Source organism: Colias croceus, chromosome 11, assembly GCF_905220415.1.
Source record: "Colias croceus chromosome 11, ilColCroc2.1".
Classification (NCBI taxonomy): domain Eukaryota; kingdom Metazoa; phylum Arthropoda; class Insecta; order Lepidoptera; family Pieridae; genus Colias; species Colias croceus.
This window is the reverse complement of record NC_059547.1, coordinates 2594459-2617608: the sequence shown is the minus strand read 5'-3', so window position 1 is coordinate 2617608 and position 23150 is coordinate 2594459. Positions and strand designations below refer to the sequence as shown.

Genomic DNA, 23150 nt, shown 5'->3' with positions numbered 1-23150 from the left:
CTGGTTCACCTAAAAAGGTTTTACCTAATTCAGACTAATCTGTGCCAAATTTCATCTTAATCCACTTACATGTGTTAGTTAATCAATGTCCAGTTTCATTAGTCATGCATTTCGCGTCCGGTCTCGAAGTGACCTGATTCTCCGATATTCGTTAGCAAACAAAGGTAATAATCGAAGCCAAAGTTGGGGGCTAATTCAGAACTGAAACTAAATTCAGCGTCACACATGCTGGATATGAGATTATTGCTTTGTATTGTTTGTAATAAGAATATTGATTTGGTTATATAACTAGAGTGTAGTTTCGAGATGTTAGTAGTACCTATTAATTATTATTGTTCATTATCTTTACAAGTTGTTGCATTATCGTACAACTTGAAATATCATTGAAAGACATTGTTTTATGATTGCTGAAAATGTCATGATGAATATCCTGTAAGCTCTAGTAACAATATATATATATATTGTATTTATATACACAAATTCAATTCTAACTAACAAATTATGCATTTTAAGCTCCCAATACCTAACACATTGAAAATCCTACGAATATCTACCAAGTTACTTTCTACATTATGTATAACTCAGGGTTTACAATTATTATTTAACATCTAGGGAGGTAATAAAACAATACCACAGAATGCTTAAAACATTATCTACTAATAAGAAAATCTTACCCAGAAATGGACATACCACATCTCACAAAATACTTAACAGTACCAATACGAAAATATACCGGAAAATCTTGCCCAGAAATGGACATAGCACCTTTAACTATGAATCTCTCGAGTTACCTAATATTAAAGCTACATAACACCAACTTCAAAACAACCTACAAAACCCAAGGAAACAACGTGTTCACGTGAATTTATACGTGCTAATCGTATCCCAGTTTCCGGATATGCCTCTATTAATTAAGCTGAATAATTCAAACCATTTAATATTGCTGTATAGAAAATTATTAAAGCAGTACTGGGAACATTCGAACGCTTAATATGCCAGGTATTTGGTTCAACTCGTTGTTATTTCGGAATATTAGTGCGTTTATGATTATAACTCGATAAATGTATTTGGTAATGTTGTTTAGGTAGAGAGCCTACTGCTCTTTGTGCAAAGCTTATGTAAATATAGGTTGCGGGATATTCTCGGATAATTTTCATGGATTGATATATATTTTGTTGTTGTCAATGCGTAGCGTATTTCACTCAATCAAAACCATATCAATTTAATATTTACTAACTACAATAATACTACTAATATACATTTAGTTAAATATTATTCGAAGTGAACAATCTTCACCCTTTATTACGTGCCAAATACCAAAATCTTAAATCACCACCACTGAAACCACCGATTTTAATGAAATTTGGAATGAAAATAGTTGAAAGATCAGGTCAGGTAAGCTTTTTTTCTAACAATCCAACTCCCGAGTCAGTGCTTCACAATAATTAGTAATAAATTACGGTGTTATTTTTATCACTTTGATACATTTAAATTCATCCCTTGTAATTAAATACTTATTACCCAAGCTATATGGATAAATATTCAATTTGACGATGAAATAACGGACTAAATGACGCGTGTTAATATCGGAAAACGTTGCAAGCGTCTGATAATTTGAGTAAATTGAATTAATTATGAACCGCATCACCTGTATTCATTTTTATCGATGTTTTCACCAATTTAAAAAATGTACAGTATGTTTTATAAATTATGTGTTACGTTTTGTTTATTTATGAAATCTGTATACCTAATAATTTTAAGGCCTAACTTTAATGTCAATATTGAATAATACATCAGTCAGAATCGACATTCGAAATCGAAAATTTAACAATAATTCCAAAAGTTTTCAAACTTCGGTCAAGTGTTTCTGTGATCTGTGGTCAAGTGAATGGTTCATTGGGACGACAATAAATCTCATTTTGCAACCTTGTCCGCAGTCCGGAACATTGTTAAAATTGCAATTAAATTATTTTTTTGCTGTATGAGAGTGAAAAAAATTCCAAAAGTTCTGCGAACTTGGGGAAGTTTTCGATATAATATTTCATATCACGTATTAAATTTGCAATCAATCTAAGTGTACGGAACATTGTTAAAATTGCAATTAAATTATTTTTTGCTGTATGGCCGTGAAAAAAATTCCAAAAGTTCTGCAAACTTAACACAGATATCGGAAATATATACCGAACGGTTGTATAAATTTGCAACCTTTTGTTGACAGGACATGTTTATTTATAATTAGTTTTAATTCGTGGTCATTTTTTTGAGTAAGGTGGTTTCGGAATTTAATTACAAAAGTTTTGGAACTTGGTTGCAAACTTCGAAAACATCTATTCCGGTGCATTTACAAATTTGCAACCTCATTCAGTTTAATAAAAAAAAAAAACATTAATATTCAATATTAAAAGATGTTCCGTACACTGAGACTGGTTGCAAATTTAATATGTGATATGAAATATTATATCGAAAACTTCCCCAAGTTTGCAGAACTTTTGTATTTTTTTCACGACCATACAGCAAAAAATAATTTAATTGCAGTTCCGAACTGCGGACAAGGTTGCAAAATGAGATTTATTGTCGTCCCAATGTACCATTCACTTGATCCAAGTTTGAAAACTTTTAGAATTATTGTGAATTGATTGTCTTGACTGACTGATACTAGTGCATTATTATAGTTTACACAATAACAGTACTAAGTACATAATTAATATCCGGTTAATTTTAATGTGAAAATGGTTTAACAGTCGTACGAACACATGAAATTTATCATGTTAACAAATATGGTTTTTACAGTAGGTTTAGTATCCTCTACTAGACGAAATCTATTTCCAGACGCAATAAATTAAAAACTCAATATAAGCTTGTCATTTATTTCGAGAAAACCAATTATTCTTAATGTAGCAAATGATAGAAAAAGGTGAGTAAAAAAAAAAACCAAATCGGTTTTTCGCAAAATTTCTTTGAGCGTTAGTTATCGGACGCCCCGTTCTTGTCGCTCGTCACGGGTAGCGATTGTGGCGAAGTCATGAGATGTAGCGGGAATTAATAATGCTTGTGTTCAAAATGTTTTACAAAATAGTATACGACTAATATAGTAATTCATTTAATTATTTTTATAATATATTTAAAATATATATAATTAAAATTATATTTAAAATATTAAATAATTTATGATAAAAACAATATTAAATTGGATTTAAAAAAAACAATATTAAAATATTTAAATTCCTCGACCGAGCCACTTCCATACTGATCGAGCTGTAATTGCCGAGCAGTAATTGCTTGGCGAAGCTGCTCGCTCTGTTGCAGGTCTACAGCCAGCATAATAACAAAAGAAGCATCAATAAATCATCGGAGAGTAATACTGGCACAACACATAACACAAAAAAAAGGTATCTTTAATTTTCGGAACAAACAAATGTTTGTTGAGTTTGTTTTATTGCATATATTTTCCTTAATGACCCCAGAACTGATAAATTAATAAAATACTGTAACAAATACAAATACCAGTTATTTTATTTAAAGAGATTCAACACAACTCCATAACTTAAAATATACAAAGTGTGTTCAAGATCAACCTAATTGCTCTTCAGTAGAAAGTAGAAACGGCAGACTCTTCCTGACAATATCGTCACTCCTTATCCCCTTCACCTGAAATTGCTTTAATTTATATCTAGCTGCTCCGCGCCATTTCAACCCAGTGGCTCCACTCCTGTTAGCCGTAGCTTGATGACATAATAGCCTTTCTCAATAAATGAGCTATCTAACACTGAAGGAATTTTTCAAATCGGACCATTAGTTCCCGAGATTAGCGCGTTCAAACAAACAAACAAACTCTTCAGCTTTATAACATTAGTATAATATATAAAAAAATATACAGTAGCCGATGCTTGATTCCAGCCAGCCAGTTGTTCAAAGCATACATACAATTAATTTGCTACAAATGTACAAATACAAAAATAATTGTTGTTGTCACAGATTATATTATTAAACTAATAATCATCTGTGACTACAAAAATATTTTTTTTAAACGCCAAAGCCTTTGCCCCACACCCCCAGCCGTTAGATTCAAGCGTGTCCCCAGATGAAGTTGATAAACGAGCGACGTAATCCCGCCAGTAATCTTGGCCGATGCGTCGTATAATCTTTTACCTTCCAAATTTTAAAAAAGAGCTTTTTTTAATTTCTTTTTCTCTGTACCTAAACTTCAAATGTGATACAGATATCATTCGATTTTTAAATGTTCTTTAGTTTATGTTTAGTTTTACAGAAAGAGCGGTGAAATGTTTCGAATTTCGAAAATTTTCGATTATTATTTTGTTTTATCTATGGTCAATAATAATTGATCCGATAATAATTTATGCTATAGTGTTTTGTTATGTTGTCAATTAGATTAAATTGACGTTAATTGATATATTTTAACATTATTTTATGTGTTGGCTTCTATCCCATTTTCTTAGCCAATTTAAATAATATAGGTTCGTTGTCTGCTTGACATGTTCGTTAGTAAATATTTTGTATCTCAGATCATAAATTGTTTATTTTAATCTTCCATATTGTGATTGTATTCTACTAGGTTTTTGATATATATAAACTACATATTATCTACACTAATATTATAAAGAGGAAAACTTTTTTTGTTTGTTTGATTGTGAATAGGCTAATAAACTACTGGACCAATTTTAAAAATTCTTTCACCATTCGAAAGCTACATTATCCACGAGTAATATAGGCTATATATTATCACGCTAAGACCAACAGAAGCGGAGCCACGCGGGTGAAACCATGCGGTAGGTACAGCTAGTGCTAAATATAATATGTTGGTATTGATTGTAAATACTATGAAATCTTTTTCTTTTCTCTGTCACGACATAAAACAAGGGACCTAATAATCAAATACATAATAAAACAATTTGTAACCAGCTGATATAGCACGCGGCTTCGCCCGCGTTGTCTTGTCAAATCGATTATTAAAAATTTAAATAAACATATTTTTAATAAACATGTTTTAAAACAAATCGATTATTAACAAGGATGTAATACGCAATTGATAACATTAATTCATAAACAATATTTTGTTCCGGTATATTAGAAAGCTGAATAAGTATTGTGATTAGATAATAAGATAAAATGATAGAATGTGTCCGGGATTTTCAAGTGGAGTGAATGCGGATCCTGATATGATAATTTTCATAATAATTACTACAAGAAGATTAAAATAATATGCATAGACAGATAATTAAAAATAAACTTGATTATACATATAGTAAATAAACGTAAACACTTTTATCTTAGTATATTTTTATCTTACCTCTTTACCGAAATTGATTACTTCACACAACAATTCGACTTGTTGTTTTAGAAAAATTCATGACAAAATAAACAATTAATTTACAATCTATCAGTTTATTTAAATTTTAAAGCAATAGAGTATCAACTACATATATGTATATTCTGTTTATTATAATGGATTTTTTTGAAGTTAAATTTTTAAGGTAACTTCCTTTTTAAGAGCTTATTTACACTTGAATTATTCCGGTGGGTTTTTAACATTAAATCGATAATCTGATATACCTTTGAGAATTTAAATCAATAGCCTATCTTGTTAGGCATTCAAATTTAAATAGGGCAGAAAATATTGATTATCCCTTTTAGCTAATGATATTATGTAGTTTTAGAAAGAAAACTTGATGAGTTATCAGTAAAGAACTACGTAAAGGAAACTAATTCATACATCACACATACCTAATATTTACGATAGGAGCAGTTTATTTACTTCAATGTAAAGACATGATTAAACTATGACAAACTTCATCATAAGGTAATTATTTCAGTTTACAATCATCATCATCATCATCACCAGGAACGTATATTCCCACTGCTGGGACACGGCCTCTTGTGAGGGTACAGGACATAATCCACCACGCTACCCAAGTGCGGGATGGCGGACGACACAATATGTCGTCGAACTTTTGATTCTTCGACATGTCGGTTTCCTCACGATATTTTCCTTCACGGTTAGAACAGTGATGATGTTACAACATGCGCAGATAAATTGAAAAATCAATTTATTTCCTGCGCGCTCGCCTGGTCTCGAACCCTGGACGATTCGAAGTCCGAGGTCTCACCACTGAGCCATCACTGCTCAGTTTACAATACGTATATGCAAATATTAAAATATAATAATTATTCAAAAAATATTATAAATGTAACATACAAACTACTACACTTATAATTTTTATAATGAATTCTATGGTTACAATTATATCGAGTTGTAATTGTATAGACTAGATAAACATCTCTACAAACAGTATACATATATTTATGTACTTCAACGTATAAAGTAGATAATGATAGCAGACATAATATATAAAACTGTATGTCCATAACGTAGTACGTAATCAGAGCTTGCGCTTGTTACTCCGTATATAAGATAAAAAACGTGAGTGATTGTTTACGTTTTGTTTATTTTATTTGTTATTATTATGTGTATTTAATATTACTAATGAGTAATGTAATTGTTTTTTTTGAGTAATTGAAATTAAAATATATAGTTAAGCGTAGTTTTTAAAACCTTGTTGTCTCTTTGGAATGTATGTACTATTTTACGTTCGTGTTCATGGTTAAAATATTTAAATTCGTAAAATATTAATTGCTACTATTATTTTAGTAACAATTTGAAATATTTCTTAAGACGTAAATGTTTTTTTCTGAATTATTCTATTTTATTACTTGAAGTCTGCATTTTTAATAATTTTCAAGCTATTTATTCCTATTCTAACTACATATTTTTTTTCCACAGATAATGATCCTCCTAATATGGACGGTAGTGTTCCTTGGCGTAGTGTACATATACCTACGTCAAGTATATTCAAAGTTTCCAAGGTATGGAGTGAAACAACTTGAGCCCGTGCCTTTGTTTGGCAATATGTTGCCTATATTGATGAGAAAATACCACTTCATTTATTTGATTGACGACTTGCATAAACGGTTCCCGAATGAGAGGTAAATATGTTTTACTAGATTTCAGCCCGCGACTTCGCCCCCGTTTTCAAAGGAAAACCGTATATTTCCCGTTTCCGTGGGATTTCCGTGATAAAACCTATCCTATGTGCTAATCCAAGTTATCCTCTATATTATGTGGGCTAAATTTCATTGTAATCGGTTAAGTAAATATACGGCATACATACTCACATACTTTCGCATTTATAATATTAGTAGGATTTTATTTTATCACCATCATCATCATCAGCCCATTATGTTCCCACTGCTAGGACACGGGCCTCCTATCAAATGGGTTCACGTCATAATCTACGCTGGCTAAGAGCGAACTTTTGATTCTTCGACACGTCGCGGTCGGATTTCTTACGATATTTTCCTTCACCGTCCGATTTTAATTTTATAAGTGATCCCAGATATTTTTATACATACAAATAGTACTTATTGGAATCATAAAGTATCAACAAAAGACTGAAATTAAAAAAAGGACTTTTTAATCAAAATCTAGTTAGTAGGAAGATTGTGTAAAGCTTGCGTAGAGCGTCAAAGTAAAATCTAGTTTATCAGGCCTTAACCTACTTCTGTACCAAATTTCATTAATATCGGTTCAGTGGTTTAGGCGTGAATAAAAGACAGACAGACAGACACAGTTATGTAATAGGTATCTAGTTATTGTCCTTGAACATACAATAGTGGGTTCCATAATATTATTGCATATAATGTTTCCGAAGTGTCATGGTATCTAATTATAATGTATGCCGTGTATTTATTTATAATTTACATTTAAATATGTAAATCTATGTTAATCAGTTATCTAACGCCTATGTACAATATGTACAATAGAAAGAAAGATAGGTTTTATCCCGGATATACATGAATTGCGTATAATATAATTAAAAACTGGTGAAATTCGAATTTGTTAAGCTTGTTAGGAAGAAAATTGGATAATTTTCAAAAATTTAAAAGTACGATATTTATAATGGAGCAGTGAAATTAATTATATTGACTTATATTTTTAAACTTTTTTTACAGATTTGTAGGTAGATATGAATTTTTAAACCCGGTCGTTGAAATAAAAGATCTGGAATTAATAAAGAAGATAACAATAAAGGATTTTGAGTATTTCCTCGACCATCGAGGGTTCACTGATGAGAAGGTGGAACCTTTGTTTGCTAGAAATCTATTTACTTTGAAAGGTAAGTTTATATTTCTTTACATTATATTACATTTTTTGAAGTGAAAGTTCTTGAGGCGCATTAAGAGTAAAATTCAAACAGGTCGCGTCATCGCAATACCATCACGTCATGGAGTAAGGCGACGATTTTGGTATATTTGAATCTTGCCAAAGAAGTTTCACTTCTGACGTGAGTGCTCGGCACACACGATTATTTTGCCATATAAAAGTAGTTACCTATATTACATTCTGTTTACGATTAGAATAAATATAGCATTGCAAATATTTATTTGAGTTAACAAAGATCTATTTCTCGGAAACATTACATGCACAGTTTCTTTGTGAGCTCTTGAATAAAAATATAAAAGACATTTTTTATCATTAAGAAAATATAAATTCTGTTTCAATTCTAATTAGGCGTTGCGATTTCCACGAATATCATAAACGTTTCCCGCGGTATCCACTTTCGTACTTGGAAACATCGACAACCATTATGAAATATTTATTCAATACGGTATAATATATTTTCTAAACTTTTATATTCTTTATATCTATGACTAGATTTAAGCCCGCGGCTTCGCCCGCGTTTTCAAAGGAAACTGGAAAACCCGCATAGTTCTCGTTCCCGTGGGATTTCCGAGATAAAACTTATACTACCTATGTGTTAATCTAAGTTACCCTCTATATGTGTGCTAAATTTCATTGTAATCGATTCAGAAGAATTTCCGTGAAAGAGTAACGCAAACACACACACACATATCCTCACAAACTTTCGCATTTATAATATTAGTATAGGATAGCGTAGCGTCATTTTATACCTATTTACACTTTTTTTATTTTAGTAAGATTATTAGAGTAGTTGATACCTATTTGCAAAGAATATCGTGATTCCCGCCCTTCTTAGATAAGATGGATTTTCATAACCAGGAAAGGAATAATTTGTTTCCTGTACTTTGAATTTTCTTCATTCACTCCGTTTAATAACTCAGTATATTTCATGCGCTAAGAAGAGGCAGAAATCTGTTTTAATAATCATCTTCTAGAATTATTATTTGTTTCTTAACAACCGACTTCAAATAAAGGCGTAGTTCCTCAATTCGACTGCATTTTTCTGTTTGTGTTACCGTTTTAATGTTATCCAGTTTTTACCATTTGAACGATCTAGGAATTGGTTAAAATTTGTTCAATTTTATTATTTTCAATAAAATTATTTACTTTTTCTAATGAGTTTAACTTTTATCAGGAGAGGAATGGAAAGACATGCGGTCTACATTGAGCCCAGCGTTCACCAGCTCGAAGATAAAAGTGATGGTTCCCTTCATGGAGGAAGTCGGGAACCAGATGATACGCGCTTTGAAGAAGAGGATTGAAGCTGCTGGAGGTCAGTTTGTGAATGTTTGTATGTTTAAAAAATATTTGGGAGAATATTGCCAATTTCTATTTCGTCATCACTACATAGGTAGTATAAAACAAAGTCGCTTTCTCTGTCCCTATGTCCCTTTGTTAAGCATACAATCTTTAAAACTACGCAACGGATTTTGATGCGGTTTTTTTTAATAGATAGAGTGATTCAACAGGTTTTAGTATATAATTTATTAGGTTTTAGACATAGCGGGCGTAGCCGCGGGCGGTAAGCTAGTTTCTAACTAAAGCAGAAGTCAGGAATCTCTCCTGCGCGTGTGTTCTACTGTACAGTGCATATATCGCGATGCTAAGTTTAATAAATTTGAATTGTACAAAACCAACTTTATAAGTATCATTAGGATACGTTAAAGGTCCCTCTAAAATATCTAAGAACCGGTAATGGATGGATGGAAGGTAACATTGGTATGTTCCATTACCGGTATGCACTTGCATTACCGGTATAAATTAAATTATTACTTTTTCTAATAGGTAGGTATTAAAATGAGTGAAGTCCCGTGTCCCCGTAGTGGGGTAAGGGGGAGATGCATTATGCATTATGTATACATCTGTTTCACTGATCGATTTTCTTTAGGGACAAGTAAGTGATCAGCCTTCTGTGTCCTACCAGACCGATACAATTTTTTTTCTTCGTCTCCACCGGGAATCGAACCCAGGACCCATCGGTTCTACGCTCACGCGTCAACCACTGTACCAAGGAGGCGGTCGGAGGTATTAAAATGAAGGTGGTTAAATTAAAAATAACCTGCATTCATAAAAACATTAAATGCCAACTTCAGCCATTCCAGCACTCGACATAAAACACAGAATGTTACAAAATACCAGAAGTTTTACAAAAATATGTTTGCTATAAAAGTTTGCAAAATATAAAGTTGTAAAAGTGAGCGAGACTCTCATTAGTAGCTTTGTGCCAGGTAACGATATAATAACTGCCTTTAGGACTTGACCCCTGGAGCAGGTGAAAAGCGAATTTAATGTTTACCTATTTTGATTTTAAAATATGATACATCTATTTGGTTTTACTTGAGTAGGTATTAATTTAGAACAAAGAAACTACACGAGACCGTGTAAAGATTCATTCGAAGTGAAACATCACTCAAAAACTATATATTAAGAGATCTTGTGTAGATTCGAAATGAACCGGATTGATAATAATATTAGGAAGGTTATTAGGAGTTCTTTCTTATACAGTACGGTATTAGGAATACAGAATAGAGATTTAATTTAGTTTTTTTTTTAATTCTAGATAGGGAAGCGCATGACCACAATCTCGCCTGATGGAAAGCTAAAGTGTGGTCTAAGATTATTTATTTATTTATTCTTATGTTTACTTACTATTTATGTTATACCTTTTGCTTTCATTGACTGAATAACATAAACTATGTAGTAAATTTAACATTGACCATTATTATTAGCACGGAATAATATAGCTTCAAATCAATAAACGTTATAAGCTAAGTTAACAAATAATTTCTGTTCATTCTGGTAATGTATTACGACTGGAAGGTTCTCCGAAATTCGATCCAGAGGACACTATTTATCAATTAAGTCAAGTCATTCACTTGATCGACATTTGGATAATCTACTTCACTGTATAAATAAATCTATATATATTTCTGTTTCAACCTTTAAATTAATCAACTAAGTGTTGTTCCAACCAGATCTATTTTTAATTTAATTTATTTTTAAAGCGTAATCACATACTTTTATCTATATCCTCTTCATTTAGCTGATAACGTTCTTTTGTGTACTCAAAATACAACGCGTATGATTAACTAATGTCATGATTGCTGAACAAAAAAATTGGTTGTCTGTAAGTGCTGATTTACACAGGGTCAGTAACTGACTACAAATTCGAGGCAAATCAGTGCTGACCCGAAAAAAAAACCCTGTGTAAACAGATTTGAAGTCAGTACAGAGGCTTGAAGTCTAAGTAAACAGTTATCGGCGCCGCGACTGACTTGTCTACTGACCCTGTGTAAATCAGCACTAAAGTAAAGTCGGTTTACTGACGATAGTTGAACGTGACAACGTCCGATTGTGCTTCTTTGTCGCTCGTTCCGCGCTCTCGCTTGCACATGGAACGCCTCAGAGCGAGGTAACGCCGCATGAGTCATGTTTTTTCGTGCGTGCAGCCGGCTCTATCGAATTATAAGACGTTGTCACGTCAAAAAAAATAATTACAAAACTCTCTTATCTCGACGAAAATTCTACTTAAAGACAATATCAACCCGAAAAGAGCTTTATGGTTTCTTCCTATGCTTTTGATTCTGGTTATGCCTTATGTAGTGTAGTTGCTACAAAGACCTTGTCTTTAAGACAAGGTCTTTGTAGCAACTACAAATCTGTGCTTACTACCACACTAACTGCTTATAGTACAACTTCACAAGTCACATCGGCGCTGTCATTAATCTTTGGCACTATGAGATTGTTTGATCATTGACACCCCCCACATTATTACATACATATATTATAATCATTGTAATCACAAATGTCTTTTTGTCTTAGGAAAGCCAATAGAAGTGGACTACAAAGACTTGACCACACGTTACGCGAACGACGTCATCGCGTCTTGCGCGTTTGGTCTAAAAGTAGACTCTCATACTGATGTTGACAATAAATTCTATGAAATGGGACGAACTGCTTCTTCCTTCAAACTTCGGCAAATGCTCATGTTTCTTGCTTACAGCGCTTGCCCTAAGCTTGTTAAGGTAGACTTAGTTTATAAGGTAGTAAGCTAGTTATAAAGTAGTAAGCAATTTTACCAAATAGTAAGCAAGTTTATAAGGTAGTTAGCTAGTTTATAAAGTAGTAAGCAAGTTTACTAAAGAGTAAGCATAGTTTATAAAGTAGTAAGCTAGTTTATTAGCTTGTTAGGTCGGAAGGAAGCTTATTAGCTTGTAAGTTTGTTTATTTATTCCTGGAATTGTGAGCTTGTTCTTAATTGTCCTAAATATGTTTATGTAAAGACGTTATTGTTTCTATTTCTGGAAGCTTAGAGCATTAAACCTGGGAGCGTGGGAAACGGTTTTATTTCCTATTAGATAGTTGATGAGACACTTTTTTTAATATAGCTACTTGTACGAAAATATTATTTAATGAAATTGAATCTTGGAGGCATAATACGCTGGTAAATCTATTTTTAAAGTTCGGTATAAGTATTTTAAGTTTGTATGACTGGCGTATGATGAAGAATCAAGATTATTTAATTAAAACAATATAAAAATAAATGTTTAATAAATAAATGCAAAAATCAGTACTACTACTTACTAATTTAAACAATTGACCAATGTCTGACCATCAAAGAATAATTGAACAATTGTCACAAGTAGTTGTGCCAATGTTCAGGCAATTGAAATTGAGACGTCATAGAATAACAGTTGAACTATTTATTCAATTTATGAATTGCATTAGTTAATTTATTTTGTTAAATTGTATCTATTCACCAATGTCACGGTTCTAGAACTGGCTCTGTTTATTTATACTAATTTTAAAAATAGATAGTTTGAGAAATAATGAAAATGTGACGTTGTTGGGGGAATTCTTTAGATTTACTTATTAAAAAAAGATGCCAATAGTGCCATTTTATATGTGAATGCTATATTTCATTTACTTTTTATCCTTTTTTTTAAGTCGGGAAATCGAAAGGAAAGGCCCGTGGCTTATGTGGCCACGGGTATTGGTAGAATTCGTCCGCCACCATTTAGTTTATATCCTAGGCTCGTCTATAATATCGCTTATATTATAGACGAGCATATTATTTGTATTAAATTATTTCTTTCTTTCAGTGGTTAAAAATGACACTATTTTCAAAAGCTGTTACGAAATTCTTCACTCGACTTGTGTTAGATACAATGAACAATAGAGAAGAAAATAATATAATACGACCAGACATGATACATCTATTAATGGAAGCAAAGAAAGGTAATGTTTATAATAAAGCTTTATGTCAAGCTTTGATCCAAATTTTTTTACAATATAAGAATAGGTATAATGTTATGACTAAATTTATTGTATAAAATTTTATAAATTTAAAATAAAGATAAGGAAGATATACCTATCTAAGTAATATTATTATTTTCATCTAGTCACGAAACTGCTCTTGTTTACTTTTATTGTAAATTTTCTGTTCTGACGTTTGGTGTGAAAGTTTGTTTGAATCAATTTAAATTCCATACAAAATAGTTAACCACGATAGATCTGTGTTACAAATGATAAGCTAAGTAGATTTACCGTGTTTCTACTACATAATATAGTGTAAGTATCCACAGTGCTTGAACAGGATTCAGTGTTTTAAAAGGACCCACTAAAGTGACTCATTACGGTTTGAAAATAATCCTAGAACTAACAGTTAACTTCTGTAATTATTCATAATAGTAATAGTAATCTATATATCAAGTGCAAAAATATTAGTATATTATATGTATAAATATAGAAGCACACGTTTCGTAAGTTTGAAAAAATTATCGTAGTGCCATCTAGTGATAATTCATTGAAACATTATTGATTTACTATCAAGTTTGAAATGGCTAATTACAAGACTGTACTAATTGTGATAAATTCTTTGCAACGCCAGATGGCGCTAAGTGCATTAAATGTAATGTGATATATATATATATATCACAAGCAATGTACCTAATAGCTTAAGCCCAGACGCGCGTCTTAATCCATAAACATAAACATGTAAGCTATGCAAAGGAAAAACGACAGCTAAAATAACTGCAGATACACGCATTCCAGACGAGTATTTGTGGATGTAGACACTGCTCATTCTGATACTCCTTGACTGGCTCAGGAAATAAAACTGCTTTGCACGGAATAATCATCTTTTAGATCGGAGATGTCTAGGCTGCCATCACTTGTATAAGAATTTGGTACAAAGTCTTATACAAAGTTGTATAGAGGAGCGGGTGACCAAGCTCGAGGTATAGTTCTGTGCTCGAGGCCGCCCCCTGTGCAGTGAGCAGTTTAAAACTTTCTCAACAAAATAAAGAGATCAATGACAAAATTGATGGCAGAAACCATCACAGGCAAGGATGGTTACCCACTGTATCAGCGTCGATCGCCGAATAATAATGGTAGAATTATTATCAGAACTAAAGTGAAACGAAACGATGGTGTGGTGAATAACAGTTAAAGAATGAAAAGAGTTAATCCATGCAGCACAATTTATTAAAATTCAATCATTTTTCTCTGGGACGTGTTTGAAGTAATAAAATAAAATACTTATATCATTCTATTACGTTCATCAAAGCCTAGATTAGTTCAGCTAAAAGGTAACACAACATTCAATGACAGGGCGGTACAAAGTTCGCCGGGACAGCTAGTTAAAAATAATAATGACAATTTCCAAAAGGGTTGCCTAATCTAGTCATATTGGAACTTATCTTGTTCTCTAACATGATTGTTATCTGGTAATCAGTTCGGTGAAGGACGATTTTAGTACGGATCCTCTACTAATAGTAATAACACAGTTTTACAATATCATAATAATGTCTGCTTATCAAACGCTGTTATTTAAATATTCAAAATTAAAAAAAGATTATTATTAGTGAAAATCGTGGGAATGCCCCACGATTTTCAATGATAATAATATGTTGCTATTAACGTGTACCTAATGTAATAAGTATTTACTTCTTTTGTTGATTTTCCACTAGAGTTGTTAAATTTTAATAATTTAAATGAAATCTTAGATGCTGGGTTTTTCTGTTTTATTTACTTTCATTTTAATATTTTACATGTTATTTGCAATTACTTTTACATATTAACTATGTATAGTTTATTTTCTCTTTATTATGATTTATATTTATCACTTTAAAAAATGATGGGTTATAAAAATAAATTATCTTGCACCATAAGACTTGATGTACTGACATCGTTCCATGAAATGGCTGAACCACGGATGGAATTTGTTTTTCAACTACGTCACGTTCTGATACATAATTATATCAATTTTACATTTTTTACTTTGCTCTCTACACTTGTCAAAATTCTTCTAGGCTACCTTATACCTATGTCTCTACCCAACCGCACCATTTGATCTGCGGTCCTCTTTAAAACAGCTCCAACACCATCCGTTGCCCCCTTACCGTGTCCTGCTTCTAAATAATTCAAAGTAATAGTTTTGAGTTCCGGAAAATCTAAATTTAATTGACTAATCACGTAAAACATGTTACTACTTTATACAAACAAATTGATAATAACACAGAAATGTACATAATATTTATGTTATTGGCTTACAACTACCAAAAATCGCTATTTAGGCAGGTATTTTAAGTAAGTATAATATATATTTTTTAAAGTCAATGACATTGTTTTTTTTCAGTGGCAAATATACATACGGATATAGAATTAAAAAAATATATATTTTTGTCTAAGCCATATTTAGTTCTAGTCACTGACACGCGTTTTGCACGAAACGGTAGAAAAACCCAAGAAACCGTTATCGGTTTTACAATTTACCATTATCATCTGCATCGTGATAATTGTGATATTGGTGATTTTTCGGGTTTTTCTACTGTTTCATGCAATTAATGAGTAATAATTTAAATTGATATAATTATTATTAATTAGTATCAATAACAATAATAGGATAATGAATATCAAACTAGGTATTTAACGATTGTTAAATTAAACATGATTTATTTAAATAGATGTTCAATATTTAAATTATAAATACATTGAAAAATGTTAATACGCATTTTATATGCAAAACACGTATTTACTGTAAATATTTTTTTATATAATTTATTGAAGAGAGATTTATTTATGCGCGTTCAGAGTAAAATTTCAAGGTCTCGTCATGGCAATACCATCATGTCTGGAGCTAGACGATTTTGGTATCTTTGAATCTTGCTAAAGAAGTTTCACTTCTGACACGTGTGCTCGGCACACACGCTATTTTTTAGAATGAATTTTTTTTGTTTTTCGTTTTAGGAAGATTGATTCACGATACCAATACGAAGGAGAATATCAAAGCAGGTTTTGCGACAGTAGAAGAATCTACTGTAGGCCAAAATAACAATAAGAGAGGTATTTGATGAAATCATTTTTATTATTTTATACTAACTAATAATAATAATCTTAGATGGAACCCTTTATTAATAAATGTGCACATAAAATTGACTCGCACTGGTACACAGAAGATTGGCATCAAATAGTACCATTTTGAAGCCGGGTACTTTTCTTTCTTCCTTCAACAATAAGAATACAAAGATAACTTTATCATTTTATTCCTTCTATCATCTTTTTATTTATACCACCTAACTACAGTGACATAATATTATTATGATGTGTATACTGTATATGTCTTATAAGGAGTATACTATTTATGTATGAAAGTAATTATTATCTTCTAGCTTGGACAGACAACGATCTAATCGCCCAAGCAGTTTTATTCTTCATAGCTGGTTTCGAAACAATTTCTGTGGCTATGTCCTTCGCGTTATATGAACTAGCTCTGAATCCTGATGTCCAAGACAAATTGGCTAAGGAAATTAGAGAAACCGATTCGAAGACTGGAGGAAAATTGGATTATAATGCTATTCAGAAGATGACGTATATGGATATGGTTGTTTCAGGTTAGATATGGTCCTTTTTTTGGTATAGCTTATGGAAAAAAAAATTGGCGGGCATGGGAGTAGGGAGGATGGGAGTGGGGAGTCTGGAAGGTAGGAGGATGGGAGGTGGGAGGTTGGGAGGATGGGAGTTGGGAGGATGGCAGTGGGGATAACGGGAGTTGGAGGATCGAAGGATGGGAGTGGTTAGGATGGGAGTTGGGAGGACTATATTGGGGAGTATGGTAAGTGGGAGAATGGGAGTTGGGAGGACGGGAGTGGGGAGGATGGCGGTGGGAGTGCATTTTCTTTTTCTTTATAAAGGGCTAATGTAATCTAGATGCTATACAATTACTATGTGTTTGTGGAAAAAAAAATGGTAAATTTCCATTCATCTATTTGATTAATTGTAGAGGTTGTGAGGTTGTGGCCACCCGTCGCGTCGTTGGACAGAATTTGCACAAAGGACTATAATTTGGGAAAGGCTAACAAGGAAGCTACTAAGGATTATATTGTAAGTTCACATTATTGCAATATTGTACATTAAGCCATTAAGAAAGAGTAAGAAAGAGTAAGAGTAAGAAATTAATCTATGATAAACCTATTGTAGAATTTGAAAACATGTAATAAATAGTTTTAAAGAATCTCCTTTTGTCAAATAATTTAATTATCGCCTTCAATTTCTACTTATTTCCAAAAATCATTTTAATTATTTTTGAAGTGTAACTTCTTTAGGCGCGTTGAGAGTAAAATTTCAAGGTCGCGTCATGGCAATGACGTCACGTCATGGAGTAAGGCGACGATTTTTGATATCTTTGAATCTTGCTAAAGAAGTTTCACTTCTGCCACGTGTGCTCGGCACACACGCTCTTTTGTATACAGTAACACATATTATATTGTTTTATCTATGACGTTGTCTTAGATTCGTAAAGGAGAAGTGATCGCCATCCCAGCATGGGCAATACACCGTAATGCTCAATATTACCCTGAGCCAGAAAAGTTTGACCCAGAGCGATTTTCCGACGATAATAAGGACCTGATCAAACCTATGACCTATATGCCTTTTGGTATTGGCCCTAGCAACTGTATAGGTATGTGTTCTTACGTAATCCTATATACCTACTATGTTTATGAGGTTGGATGTATGTATGTTTGTTATCCTTTCAAAAAAAAACTGCTGGATGGAAATAGTTGAAAATTTATAGTAATACTAGCTTACCGCCCGCGGCTTCGCCCGCTTTCTCTAAAACGATTTGAGATTTAAACTATCCTATCTCTCAAGTTGGATCATTCTGCAAATGGTGTGCGAATTTTATTATAATCGGTTAAGTGGTTTAGGAGTCCATTGAAGACAAACATTGTGACACGAGATTTATATATATAGTATAATATAGGCCATCAGAATAACATTATTGAAATACTTTAATTTGCAAGCGGGTGAAAACGAGTGGTATAACTAGTAATACTATAAATGAAAAGTGTGTTTGTTTGTTTGGAGATAGTTTGCTAGAAAGTGATAGAGGCTTTTTGATTGGTGATCAATTTCATTCTTTGTACAATTTTCTTTCACTATGTGGGTGAAGTTTAATTTTTCCAAATTTTTCCTTTTCATCTTGAATTGTTGTAAAGTCTTTTAACGTCCTTACTAATGTTTATAGTAACATATGTTTATAAATTTATTGTAGTAGTTATATCAAGTTTCTAGAATATTATCTACAAACATACATCTATATATATAAAACTCAAAGGTGACTGATATAGTGATCTATCAACGCACAGCCCAAACCACTGGACGTATCGGGCTAAAATTTGGCATGCAGGTAGATGTCATAACGTAGGCGTCCCCTAAGAAAGGATTTCCCGAAATTCTTGCGGGAACGGGGAAAAACCGGGATGCACGTACAAAGTCGTGGGCGGAAGCTAGTTAAACTATAAATACATATCTTATTATCTTGCTACTATGACTATGGTATCTACTCTCTTATCCCTTTGTTAATTTCCACATTTATAAACCAAATACCAATATTATAATTTTTTTTAAGTGTCAATCTTTTTTTGTATGACGCAGGTTCAAGATTTGCTCTGTGCGAGCTGAAAATGTTGGTCTATCAAATTCTGCTGCATTTGGAATTAACCCCATCAGGGAGGACTCCTGTTCCCGCTAAAATTTCTTCAGAATCTGTTAATATGTGGATGGAAGGAGGCCATTGGCTAAATTTTAGCATACGGAAATAAATTGTAAAAATAATTAACTATGAAGACGAAAAAAATCATGTATCAACGTGATGCCAAAATATTTTTAATATTTCATGAATACTAATTTGTAAGAATATATATTAAGGTTTTAGGAATGAATGTGAGAAAACTGTATCAATAAAAGAAGTATGTTAAAAATAACATTATTAAGTTAGAAATGATGCCACATTTATCAATTTTAACAATATAAATGTAAAATTTTGTCATTTAGAAAAAAAAGAGAAGATGAAATTAAAAAAAAAAAACTCATTCCTTTTTAGTTATTTTGTATTTTGTATGCAAATTTAAGAGACAAAATTAATGAAAAGTAATGTCTGCGGATAAACCACTGTTACTATCTCTGCTTATCAATAAATCGTTGTTAATAAAGTTTCATTGTTTTATTTTTAGATAGTTGCGACGTTTACGAGCTAAATTAAACAATATCTACTCTAATTCCATATCAAGAGTGTTGACACTTGTTTAATACATCAGCATGATGCAGCTTTGTAGCATTTTTAGGGTTCCAAACCATGTTGTGTTGTGTTAAATATTATATAACATTTTCCTCTTATAGTTAAATGAGAGTAAAATTTGTTTACGTTGTATATCGATCACTCAGTACGCAAAAGTAGTCCTAGAGCCTTTTTTGGCAGTTAATGTTGTAAGTAACGTTCATTGGGCTCTCTTCTGTATGTGATTTCAGTCAGTAGGTCCACGCACAGCGAGCAGCCTCGCGAAGCATTTCAGTCAGTAGGTCCACACAGAGCGAGCAGCCTCGCGAAGCATATCACTCATTGGTCCACACAGATTGAGCAGCCTCGCGAAGCATTTCAGTCAGTAGGTCCGTACAGAGCGAGCAGCCTTGCGAAGCAATTCAATAGGCGGATTTTCTCAGAGAAAACAGCCTAGTTAAGTAACTCAATAGACTCTCAAAGCATTTTCTGTGTGCCGCTGTTTTCCACTGCTGAAGCACGTCCACCAAGAGAATTTGTATTTAGATTGTTACTCAATAATTGTGTAGCGAGTAAGAGCTAAAACTAGTTTTAGTAAGGGGAGTAAGGAGATTAAAATCTTAACCTAATGTAGACGTTTAACGATGAAATTTAGGCGAGGCAAGGCAGTCTTTGACAATAGGCGGGTTCACACAGTGCGAGCAGCCTCGCGAAGAAGTTGCTGCGCAGAGCAGCTCGGTGAGCGTGGACATGCCTCAGCCCTCAGTGGAAAACAGCGGCGCGAGGAAAATTTTTCGAGTCTATATAAAATATTATACATAGTCGACTCCGTGCGGCTGCTCGCTCTGTGTGGGCCTGCCTATTGACTTACTTCTAGGGGCTGCTCGCTCTGTGTGTAGTTAACGCCTATTGAGATGTTGCGCAAGACTACTCGCTCTGTATGAACCCGGCCTATTCGTCTTCATACAATTTTACGGGTCAATTTGAGCTAAGAAGCCTAATATAATATTTTATGACCTAACATAAACCTAACCTATTAAATCCCTCTAAATCCTATTAGGGGACATTCTCTATTAGGGTTAACCTTTCGTGTTGCGCAACGAAATATTATTTGAAGAAACTATTTAGAAATTTGACGACGCGGTTGGCGCAGTGGTAAAGTGCTGCCTACTGAGCCGACGGTCCCGGGTTCGATCCCCGGTCAGGGCAAATATTTGTGTGATGAACTCAATTATTTGTTCTTGGGTCTGGGTGTTATTATCTATATATGTATTTATTAAATATTATATTTATCGTCGCCTAGTACCCACAACACAAGCCTTAATTGAGCTTACTGTGGGACTAGGTCGATTTGTGTAATAATGTCCTATAATATTTATTTATTTATTTATTTAATTGCAATGAAATTGTATATGAAGTGCTAATCCATACTAATATTATAAATGCGAAAGTAACTCTGTCTGTCTGTCTGTTACTCAATCACGCCTTAACTACTGAACCAATTTGCATGAAATTTGGTATAGAGATATTTTGATGCCCGAAAAAAGACATAGGCTACTTTTTACCACGGGAAATAGGATAGGTTTTATCCCGGAAATCCCACGGGAATGGGAACTATGCGGGTTTTTCTTTGACTGCGCGGGCGAAGCTGCGGGTGGAAAGCTAGTAAAGAATAAAAAAGAGAGCTTTTGTGTATTGCAATATGCCATAGTGTGGAATAGCTACGCCCTTTTAGATATTGAACCAATTTTTTTATATGTTGGCTGGTAGATTTCGTTTTTACCGATGAGGTGACCATGAACAATCTCTGTTAAATGTTAACTATGAACATATTTTCTTACATTTATAATAAATACATTTTCATTCGTTTATTCATTCATTATTATGAAGTTAAGGAAGCATATTAAATCATAAGAAAGGTCCATTATAAAGGAGTGATGGTGCAATAATTTGATGTATATCCTCAGCCTTGACTTTGTCGTTATTTATAACAATTAATAGCTGTTGCCCGCGACTTCATCCGCGATTCCGTAGTTTTACGTCATTCGTCGTTTTTTTTTAAAAGTAGCCTACGTCCGTCCTCACGGTTTAGTTGTTTTGATGTACCTAACAGATATAAACTTTCATATTTTAGTAGGGAAATATTGTACCTAATATGTCAATCTACAGTACTGTTGAAAAATATCACAATACGGAACATCTACATTCGTTGATGGAGCCCGGGCACAGTATTACAATATTTCCTGCAATAGGGCAATGCCTTAGATATCGCACGATGCCGCCGGCAGTTAACTTTTGCTACCCAATGCAAAATATGCTAAGGTTGCTTAGTGTTGTCACCAAATCTATACATATGATAAAATCGTAGAAAAGTCAAAACTGTACATTGAATATTTTTTTTATTGAATAGAATACTGAATATTTTTGTGTTTCTGAATGCCGATAAAACTGTATCGGCGCATCGACGTAATTTCAGGTGGCATTGATGCAGGTAAATGAAATTAAAACTTAAAAAAAAAGAACGTAAATTAGCCTTACTTATCGAAATCTTTACGTACTACATAATATACTAACTACTACTTCACCTAAAATAAATAAAATATAAACTACTAATAATTTGAAATTTGAACGAATAGTTAAACATTACCAAAATATCTAATACTTATTTAGTAGTTCCTTCGTAGTTGACATCCCTCGAGTGCGCACCAAGCGTTATCAAAACACTTTTCTGATTAGAACTGCGAAGGAGTGGAATTCCCTTCCTCCTACTGTATTTCCAAATGAGTACAATCTGGATCTATTCAAGAAAAGAGTGAATAGGCTATACCTCTCTGATCAGGCATGCCAACCAAGTGGACCGCATCGAGCTTAACATCAGGCGAGATCGCGGTCAAATGTCTGAACAGTTGTTGAATAAAAAAAAATAAAAAAAAATTTATGAAATGACAACAAAAGGAATCTTATTATAAAATAATTATCAAAGACTAAGAGTGTTAATATCAATTAATGTTACCCGTCCATAAGGTCGATCGAACAGTTAATAATGTTAACTTTTTTAATTAGGGACGACTCACGACTGCGAGTGTTATAAATGTAAGAGTAGACAATAATACATAATAATCAGAAAGCTTCGCATTCCTAAGCTATCGGGAGTTACATTTTTGTCATACATAATTTCTGTGTAGCTTTAACCATTAAGGTTGCACACGCGACGGAAGCTTAAAAAATGGAATTTTCCCGTTTTCGCTTCAGTTGCCTTCATTGCTCTGCTCAGAAATATGAACAAAAAAATTGTAAAAATTATTTTATTAC

The 23150-nt window shown here is 32.9% G+C and overlaps 1 protein-coding gene across 1 annotated transcript; it reads left to right on the top strand.

Moving 5' to 3' along the window:
• The first annotated feature begins 6374 nt into the window (after positions 1-6374).
• On the top strand, positions 6375-19774 carry LOC123695572 (cytochrome P450 9e2-like). The gene is made up of 11 exons (XM_045641462.1): positions 6375-6439; positions 6800-7002; positions 8029-8192; positions 9414-9551; positions 12101-12303; positions 13381-13516; positions 16529-16624; positions 16951-17172; positions 17562-17662; positions 18071-18239; positions 19217-19774. The coding sequence occupies exons 2-11, from the start codon at positions 6803-6805 to the stop codon at positions 19381-19383; spliced, it is 1596 nt and encodes a 531-aa protein (XP_045497418.1). The 5' UTR covers positions 6375-6439; positions 6800-6802; the 3' UTR covers positions 19384-19774.
• Positions 19775-23150: the final 3376 nt, after the last annotated feature.

Excerpts from the sequence above, each read along its gene's own strand:
- LOC123695572 (XM_045641462.1), top strand. The coding sequence starts at position 6,803 with ATGATCCTCCTAATATGGACGGTAGTGTTCCTTGGCGTAGTGTACATA. Across the intron at positions 16,625-16,950 it reads CCAAAATAACAATAAGAGAG|CTTGGACAGACAACGATCTA; the intron begins GTATTTGATGAA and ends ATTATCTTCTAG. Across the intron at positions 17,173-17,561 it reads TATGGATATGGTTGTTTCAG|AGGTTGTGAGGTTGTGGCCA; the intron begins GTTAGATATGGT and ends GATTAATTGTAG.